General features: G+C 32.8%; 1 protein-coding gene across 1 annotated transcript; it reads right to left on the reverse strand.

The window, feature by feature from the left end:
* On the reverse strand, positions 5,664–8,407 carry LOC104747936 (CRS2-associated factor 1, chloroplastic). Its single transcript, XM_010469642.2, has 5 exons — positions 7,525–8,407; positions 7,241–7,368; positions 6,901–7,126; positions 6,679–6,806; positions 5,664–6,572 (listed from the first exon to the last, which is right to left on the reverse strand). Exons 1-5 carry the CDS (start codon positions 8,318–8,320, stop codon positions 5,811–5,813), a joined length of 2,040 nt encoding a protein of 679 aa, XP_010467944.1. The 5' UTR covers positions 8,321–8,407; the 3' UTR covers positions 5,664–5,810.

Genomic DNA, 10,409 nt, shown 5'->3' on the forward strand with positions numbered 1-10,409 from the left:
ATATCCAATACTCTGGATCAAGCTATTGTACTAAGAGTTGCTACACAAAAATATCAGACAAAAATGTAGGAAATGAGAATGAATCAATACAATACAAACCACACACAAAAAACTTACAAACAACAAATGGTCAAAGATACACTTAAAATATGAAACTTTAAGATCGAGCATGTCAGAATTGAGGTTACCTTGAAGACGGGTCTAAATCTATCTTCACCAAGTTTGTGAGTTGGGTGAAAATCTTTGGTCGCGGAAACTAACTTGAAAAGAGACATATTTGGTTTTGCTTCTACTCAAATTACCTCCGTCTCAAAAACTTTTTCTTTGGTTTTGTGATAGAAAATTGACTGACATTGGAAAATCAAAGAGAGATATCCGAAGAAGAGAGAAAGAGGAAATGAGAAAGAGAGAGCCTAACTCTCCAAATGTATTGTATTTCTACTTCGGGTGAAAATTGTGGCAAATCCATTACAATTACGCTCTAGTTTGAGACAATTATAAAGGATATGTTGGTGGTGATATACGGAATGTCTGTTACCACGTGAACACATCAGCCGCTACTCTCTCTCTCTCTATATGGGTTGAGGACGAAAAGCATATGGTGTGAAGAAGAAGAAGAGCGAGACTTTTTACCTTTTTTGATTCGGTATGCCAAAAATTTACGAGTAGAGAAAAGCTGATGTGGAACCGAGAATAATTATCTTCGGTTCAAAAATATGAGCTGTATTAATTGTTATATTTTGATTGGCTAGCTGTTTTAAATTAGGTGTCAGCTCCAGGTTGATCTAAAATACTGAGGTGGGATGCAGAGAGAGAGAGTTAGCCAACTTTCATATTATAGATTAATAGTAATACTACTATATATGTGTCCATGGGTATAGTTGTAGAGGGAACTATGATATAAAAACTCTAGGTTTCTGGTTAGTAATTAACTAAGGAATTATTGGAACGAAAGAGAAGATTAACGAATATGAATTGAATATATAGATACTACATATGAAAAATAAATGTTTTGACTTTGAATTGGGGAGTTATTAACCTTTTTTGGTGTAAATTACCACATATGTATAAAAAAACCGTAGTCAAATCACCGATAATTTTATCTTCAGAATTTGATTGTATGTTCATGTTTTTTTTTTTTTTTGGGTTTTCATAAAGATGTTCATGTATTTGTAAGTTACAACTAAGTTACTAGCAAGTTCATAACTTTGGATAAAGCTCATGACGCTAATAAGTGTTGAACTTTGTGGATGATATTCATAAGTATGAAAAGCAGTGCCGATATTACATGTACTTTGGTTATAGCAATTAGATATTTTTGGGACACTGAATTAAAGATCAAATTGTTAATTATTAAGAGCAATGAGTTTAAAGCCTACAAATAAAAAGACACGCTTTTTGTAGCTCCCAAAATCTAGGTTCAAAGAGAAAATGAAATCCAGTGAGTAAGAGTTGAAAACTGTAAGACTATGTATACGCCCAATTCCTAAAGATTAAAAAATAAACAGTTGTTACTTGTATGAGTTGAGGCTAAGCAGCGTTGGCTTTTAATGATACCATATTAGTGGAGTATTAGATGATTGCTATGGAGTATTAATTTATAGAGGTTTTATTGTAAAAATATTCATTTTAGTTTCTATCTTTAATATATAATTCCTTCATTTATACTTTATATAAATATGCAATTATATAATTAAAATATTTATACACTCAACTAACAAATATTGTTATATATGTATAACACACATGTATACTCGGACTTAACACTAAACTATTTTACACTTTCAAATCCATTCAAATCCATTTAAAATATAATGTGGATTTTGAAATCAAAAAAAAAATCATTAAATGAATAACATGGGATTTTAACAAATATTTGTAAATCATAGAACCAATAACACATAATTTTGATAAGTATTTTAAAATCAATAATTGAATAACACATGATTTTTATTTGGATTCAAATTCATTAAAATTATAGAACCAATAATTAATATTTGAATACAAAGAAGTTACTAATTTCATGACAAAATAATCTATTATACTGCAAAACAAATTTTATTTAATATAATCTTGATTAAATCAGTTTGATTTGACATTTTTATTTTGATGGTTTTAAAAACATAGTAAAATAAAGATTTGACATGTATAGAAGTATCATATTACTAATATTTTAGTCTATTAGTAATTAAATATTGGTGGTGTTTTATGTTGATTCTAATAATAGCGATTCAAACTCGTCACGTCATACATTTTGCAACAGATGCCCTTAAACTTTGCGTAAATATCAAATATATATAGGAATAGTATTAAACAAAATAAATAAAATTCTCTTTTCTATTATATTGTAGTGGCCTAGGAGAAACATTTTCTGTGCAGTATGCAAGATGCTAGTGCTGAGGATTTTGATGTCTACTTGAGAAGTTTGCCTTCCGTATCATTCATGTGTCATTTGTACATAATATGAGATTGGGAAACTGTCTAATCCCAAATTATTATTAAAACAATTGTTAAGTTTCTTGGAACCAAGAACTTTAATATATCCGGATTTGCAGGATTTTGAAGTCATTTCAACCAGACAAAATATGAATTTCTTGAAAAGGAGAAGAAGATTGGCATGTTCCATGTAGATACATCAACAGGTAATAACCTTTGTCTTATAGTTTATTTTAAAAATCTCTCTTACAACTTGTCTTTTAGTTTAATTTGTTTTTTAGCCGCCGAGTTTAGTAGGAGAAGTCATTATTTAAATAACCGCCGAATTTGAGTTTTGTAGGATATATGTAGGAGAACTAATTATTTTAATAGCCACCGACCGAGTTTAGTATTAATTAGAGAAGTAAATTGTTTTTCAATAATCTTTCTCAATCTTAATTTTTTTTAATAATCTTCTTGCAGATAAAGATGCTAAAGATGCTGTCGACCAAGTTGTAAAGGTGGCACTTCTACAGTATGTTTGTGATAGACTTTCACGTTGTCCCATTCTTCTAGTTTCAGGCGACAAAGACTTCATCAAAATTATTTATGCTCTCCACAAAAGAGGTTTTCAAATGTATTTAGCTTACAACGACGAAGCCCGAGGTGAACTTATAGCTAGCACCACTAGAGCCGTCGCTAACTTGTCGAAGACCACAATCAAAGAAAAAAATACGCTAAATTTTCTTATTAAGTGCATTAATCTTTTTTTTGTTATGTTTTGTGAAAAAAATGGAAAAAGTAAAATGAACAGACAAATGGGTCGAATTCATGACATATGACTCCTCAATACTACTTCTTATACCACCATACCAAAGATAGATTCAACAAAAAAAGCCAAATTCTCTTTGTATTTTAGAGGGCCACAATCTGATTTTTCATCAACCTGGCCTATCGGCCGGCTCTGAGCGTCACTGAAGCATGGCACTACTATAAATTTTTTGGTATTGGGGAAAATTAGTCATCGGCCAACCACAAATAAGGCCGAATAAGAAGAAGGCGAGAAGTCCAGCTAGAGTGCTGAAAGATTTAGCTAGAAAAGCTAAACGTGATCTTGAGAAGAGCGGTGAAGGTGAAGGCAAGAAAGAGGGTGAAGTTGAAGAAGGCAAGAAAGAGGGTGAAGGTGAAGAAGGTAAGAAAGAGGGAGCACAAGATCCTACAAAAAAGGGCATATTGCATCAGTTAATTTGTGTCACATAAATAAATGGTTTAAATTTGAATTATTTTTCTATGAATGGTACAAAAAATAAAATTTAACATCAATTGAAATAACTAATGCCATCAGTAATCTGATTTACATTAATTCAGAATAATTGATATAAATCCTACTATATTAATTGGGAAGTATAAATATGAAACTAACCTTAAAATATGTAAAAAATTACATTCAATTGCCATTAGAAAATTTTTATAAAGCTTAATTAATTAATTTAAATAAATATAATTAATTAAAAAAATAAAAAACACTCACAAATCAAATACTAAAAAATCTGAAAAAAATAATTTCTCTCTCTAATAAATTATGGACGAAATTAGTAAATATATTTTTTTTTAAAATATAAACCAATCAGAATTTAAAAACTAAGATTTTATCTCCAAGTATACAATATAATTATTTTTTATAACTAAATTTGAAGATTTTGTTAAGATTTCAAATTATGATTCTCCTATCATCTTTATTTTCTTTTATTTACAAATTGTTTGAAATTTTCATATAATACTTATGATTAATAAAATACAGAATTCTTTCTGCATATATTGTGATTTGAAGTTTTAAAAACGAAGATATATTACTCAATCTATGAAAAATGTGTGTTTTAATTTCCACATTGGCGGGTTGGTAAAACTAAAATTTATATAGATGATAAATTAATAATTTTTATTTGCTCATAATTATAATATTAAAATTACTATTTTATATTTCACAAAATAATGATGCAAATACAATAAACAAACAATATAAAACTGTAATAAGATGTCAAAAATAAAATACTATAATATTCTAAAATAATTAGTATTCTAATAGACTAATAGACTTACAGAACAATTAAAAATAAATATTATCTCAAACAAAATAACTTTTTAAAAAAATATAACGATAACTTTTATTATTATATAATAATTTTTTAAAAAAAATGTTGATCTGTGCTTTAAGCACGAGATATCTCCTAGTTTATATTAATTTGCATCACTTTAAAATATTGATACAAGATATAAGTTTACATCACTTCAACAATTGATATAATTTATAATTTATAATAACATTACTTAAAATAATTGATACAAACTTACATCAATAAAAAGTGATGCTAATTATATGATTTCGCATCGATTGTAAAAATCGGTATAGCTATTTACTTGTTTTATATCGATTAAACAAACCGATGTTATTTACTCTTAATTTGTATCAGTTACGAAATTTGACGCTAATAAAACCAACATGCATAATCATTAAGACATTAACAAATAAAATGAAAATATATATATATATATATATATATATATATATATATATATATTTTTAATCATTTTCAGTTTTTTAACTCTATTTAAATATCTAGTTTCTTTCAAAGTTTTTTTTAAATTACAAAATAACATATATATATATATATATTACTCTTTCAACCGTATGTTCACTGTTTGATTTGGCAATAAATAAAAAATAATAATAATAAATTAAATAAAACCTTAATTCTTTATAGTTTTTGCTAAAAATTGTTTATGGTTTCGAAATAAACTCAATTTCGAATTTTGTTTATATATCTCACGTATATCCTCAATTTCCATTTTAGAAAAAGTGAAGAATATTCTTTTTAATAAGTAATAAATGTTTTAAATATTTTATCACATAATGAAAATGACATTTTCCTTAAAAATAACTAATTAACTCATCCCTCTTTTTCAGGGATCCTCAATATTTTCTTCTTTAACCTTATGTTCACTTACTTCATAACTGTTTGTTTTTCTCCATCTCATGCTCTTTTTATTTCTTGGGAGGTTTTTACTTTCTCAATTTCTTTAATAAATCTACATATGTATGTTGAGGTTTCGATTCCATTTATCTCAAAGGTTGTGATTAGACTCATTCTCATATTTTGCTTTGTTATGAGTTTTTGTTTATGTTCTAATCATGATTTTGTAAGCAGTGAGGAAAAACTATTGATTGTATTCCAAAATCGTATTTCTAATTCAAGAAAAAACTATTGATTGTATTCCAAAATCGCATTTCATAAATCCAAGAAATATTTATCTAACTTCTCTTAAAATTACACCTTTTACAATGATGTGTATAGCTAACATTATATACTACAAAAAAAACAAATACATATAATTCCTTATGAAAGTAGTTTAGCTAGTTCATCGACCTTCAATTTTCCATGAGGTATCACTTCTCTGTAATCTTCGTCAAACTCATCAATTTTCTTCTTCTCCTCTCTTTTCACACTCACGGCAACTTCTTTCTTCCTAGTTACCACAACATTACTCGTCTTTGCCTCCAAGTTTCGGTTTTCCTGCTTCTTAACCATTGGCTGTTTTCTCAACCCATGCTGGAAATCTGGTCCCGGTGCAGCTACAGTCGAAAAGGCGACAGCTTTTGCAAAGACTATGTCTGCGTCCAGCTCAGTACTGTCTAACACAAGTGCACTCCCGCTCTCTACAGCTTGTTTCATCAGATTCAAAACTCTTTCAATGCTTTGTTTGCTGATCTCTTCTGATCTTTCTGGCTCGTGTTCAGGTTCTTGATCGTCTGCAAGAGAACTATCTCCAGTTAGCTCAGTTACATCTGTAGACAAGCTCTGTAAAGAACTGCTTGTGCCTTCCATCGCCGAGAAATCTACTGTTGAAGGGATCAAATCATGACCATCTGAATCATTTTGCAATTCCATAGAATCCAGAGGAGAGTTGTGGGTCAAAGTTTGAGTCTGGTTTGGTGACACTGATGGTTCAGCATCTTCCGGCAAGTCACTATCAACTTCGATATCTCCAAGGTGATCATCCTTTTTATCTGGAGTTGTGAGAGACGATTTCCATTCTCGTCCTCTCCAGATAAGGATCTGCTCGTTTTGAAAAGATATGAGAACACATGGAACAAGATCCTGCAAAGTGAGCCATACCACAACCAACACGTTCAATAACAAGGCTGTAAACACAAGATTTTAAATTTTTTAAAAAAAAACACATATGAAAAAGAATATAGCAAACCTTGAGTTTTGCACCTATTTTCCTAAAATCACTGCCTTTCATCCCTTGACAGTCGATCCGAACCAACTCACAAACTTCAAATGCTTCTTTCACATTTTTCACAAGGTCACAATACACACCATTTTTTCCTACATGACCAAACCCAACACATGGTAGAGTTAACATTCTCGGGTCTTGAAGAAAAAAATACCATATCAAGATTATTGCTATCCAGATGCTTACCTAGCTTACATATGGGCATGAGCTCTCGTCCTTTCCTCCTCATCTCGGTAGCTTCCTGGTGAGTTAAACCCTCAGGCACTTGTTGAATCAGCTTAGGATAAACAGGTGCTACAGGCTTCCACAACATAAGAGGGAACCGCGGTCTTGTCCTGTGGTTATAGTTTCTGCCACGGAATAGAAATAGCACACCTCCTCTTCTATATATCACCTTCCCTCCAATTTTCTCCTGCGTTCAAATCAAAACTTCATGAAAACCAACACAACAGATGGAAGAAGTATGATCCATGCATTGTTGTCTACTAATATGAACATAAATAATAAAACAGCTCCAAGGAGAAACCTCTAATTGCTCGCAAACATTATCCATGTCAACTGTACAAACTCCCTTGCATTTAATCTTACAAACCCTTCGCCGCTTCCACAAATCATGTATGTTATTTAACATGTTATGCGTCAACCCATCCCTACCTGAGAAAAGACAAAAACTTGATATCACATATCCTCTTCTACTACTAACTCTGTTCTTTAAGTCTATCACTTCAAATGCGCCTAAACAACAATGTCTGAGCTTCCATAGATACTAATTTTGATCATCAACAAAAAAAGTATCGAGCTTTATTATACCCATATTCAATTGCCTTGTTGTCTTCAAGCAAGAAGTGACCAGCTCTCTAATCTCTTCCTTAGTCAATGGCTCCCCTAAAATCTCCTCCTTGGTGTAAACATACCTGGGACCTACCCCGGGTCGAAAAGGACCCGGTTTCTGAACCGGTTTAACCCCTTTCTTCCCCACCGGAGGCAATCGGAAAGAATCGAACTCTCTCGGCGTCTTTTGCGACTGAGGAAGCGGAGCACGACCAGTCCATGGCCTTCCCATCGTCGTAGGCCCAAAAGGCGCGTAAGCAGGCTCACGAAGCTTCAAAGGCTTAACCTTTGGCGTCTCCGTGTAACTGTATTTAAATTCGAAAGGAGCTCCATTGATGACGTAAGATAGCCCGTCTTCGCTTAGCTTAACCTCCGCCTTAGCGTCTAACTGCGGCGGCGAATCGGGAACTCTAGGTTTGTTCTTGGGTTTATTGGGTCCTGAATCGGGTTTGGAGTATTTGGATCTTCGACCCGGAATCGAACGAGCAGAGGGAAGTGAAGGAGTGCCTCTTGATCTAAACGGCGACGTTTTAGGCTCAGAAGCTGCAGCTTCGGAATCGTGTGTATGGATGATTTTAGTAGCGGCATCGAATCGGCGGTCGCGGCGGATTTCGGCCTCGAGTTCTTCTTGGTTCCGGCGACGCTGCTCGAAGCGCTCGGCATTAGCGTTGCCCCACCTAGAGAATCGGATCTCGCTGGGTGCTCTTGGGTTCGGATTAGGAAATAGAGATGGCGCGAAAATTGGAAAAGGGGTGTTCTTGAGTTTCAACGACATTGCCGGAGAAAACAGAGGTCGCAGAGGATACGAAGGTTTTACAGAGACTCATCCACAGGTAGTGGAGTGTTGAGGATTGAAACTACGGGGTCGAATTTGTGAAAGGTCAAAAAATAAAAGGGTCGAATGAAGCCCATTTGTTTTTAAAGCCCACTATGGCACTCGCCAGTTAACCACTAGTAAAACTTATACAAACACATCCATTAAATGTTAAACTAATCGTTTGATAACGCTAGATAGCAACCGTTTAAATCCGTAAACTCCCACAACCATTGCATTTAAACCAATCAAACCTTAATTTGCTTTGCGAAATGCAAACTACAGTTTGTAGTTTTGATATAAACTTTAGCAGCTTATTATATAGGTCTCCTAATGCGGAACTTTTTTTTGTTTGTTGTTGTTGTTGGCAGTTTTAGTACTAGATCAACATGTGAATATGTGATATGTATATATTTTTGGATCTTCAATTCTTTTAGATGCCCTCCTCAGAAAATTTGGTCGCTGGTTGGGTAGTTTACAATTTCTACCCTATCTTGTGGTAGTTTTAAAATCCAATCATAAAAAATAAAAAAATATATATATTGTGTTAGAGGTGTAAAATTTAGAAGTTAGAACTTTTGCGTTATTTTATTTTATAATATTTTTGTAAAGTTATAACTGACAACTTTTTATTGATACAATTAACACATGTTACAATGGCTAATTTTGAAAACAAATTTTATATAATAAGATATATGTATATAACTACGAAAGAAGGGTAGACGTCATCATCTAGTTTTTTCTTAAATAAATATTACTTAAATATCTAAACAAATCTGTATAACTTAAATTAGTTTTGGGTTAATTTAATTTGTTTTATGATCCAAACAACTTAGACCTAATCCAAAACCTTAAAACTTGATCTAAATAATACTTGGATTGATTTTGGTATAATATTTCTTAACATTAGAAAAAAAAAAAAAAAGACTAAACCCAAACGGCCAAACCAGACCTTAGAACTAAAGCAAAATATTTTGTATAGAGAATTGTGAATAATAACCTTTTTTTTTTAATAGTTGGGTTTTAAGATTATTGAGTATAAAGGGAAAAAAATAAGTAAATAATGGATTAGGGTACGGGTTGATAGTTAAAAGGGAGAGTGTTTCTTGGGCATATAAATTGTATCTAGTTTAGAACAAATTCAGGGTTTGTATAAACTTTTCCTATCAGAACAAATTCAAAGTCTTCACAATGTCTATGGTTCTTAGACATCTAAGGAGAGGAGCCCTTGTAAGCTGATCTCTCTCCCTCTCTCGGGTTATGCTTTTGTTGGTTTGAGAATTAAGATGCATGATTGTTATTTTTGGCAGGGACGAAACCAAAGCCTTCGGTTCTCATCTTCTTTATCCCACAATCAGCCCTATCTCATCCTCGGCGGCGATTATTGTGGGGTTAGTTTCAAGGGTGATAACGTTGGGCACCTCGAGTACTATGATCCTTGTAAAAGTGAAGTCATGATTTCAGAAAAGATAGTGGCTATGGAGTTTTTGGAGTTAATGGGAAGGATTGGATCATCTCATGGTTGGGTAGCTTCTTTGAACACACGTGATGCTACCATGTCTCTCATAGATGATCTTAACCCTACCACATCATTAGATTCATACCCAAAACGTATTTCATTGCCTCCTTTTGTTACTTTGCCGTATTGCCAAACCCAACTTGTCTCTAACGTGGCAATGTCCACTTCTCCTGAACAAGAGGACTGTGTTTTGGCTGTCAAGTTCTTTGGACCACAGCTCAGCTTATGTAAGCCATGTTCCGGTCCGAATTCCAAATGGGTCAACATCAGAACCCCAAATAGCTTTTTCAACTCTCAGGTCATGTACTCCAGAAGAAATCAAATGTTCTGCATGCCCGCTTCTGGAGGCCATTACACGGGATCATGGGATCTCCACAAACATAGGCATAACCCTATATTGAACTATATGAAGTTGCAAAACTTTCCCAAGTTGATGCAACCAGAGTTGGAACTGTTGGATTCATGTTTAAGGAGGGAAGACTTGGTGGAGTCACCCACCGGTGAATCCTTTCTGGTTAAATGGTATGACGG

The sequence above is a fragment of the Camelina sativa genome, chromosome 15, assembly GCF_000633955.1.
Source record: "Camelina sativa cultivar DH55 chromosome 15, Cs, whole genome shotgun sequence".
NCBI lineage: Eukaryota > Viridiplantae > Streptophyta > Magnoliopsida > Brassicales > Brassicaceae > Camelina > Camelina sativa.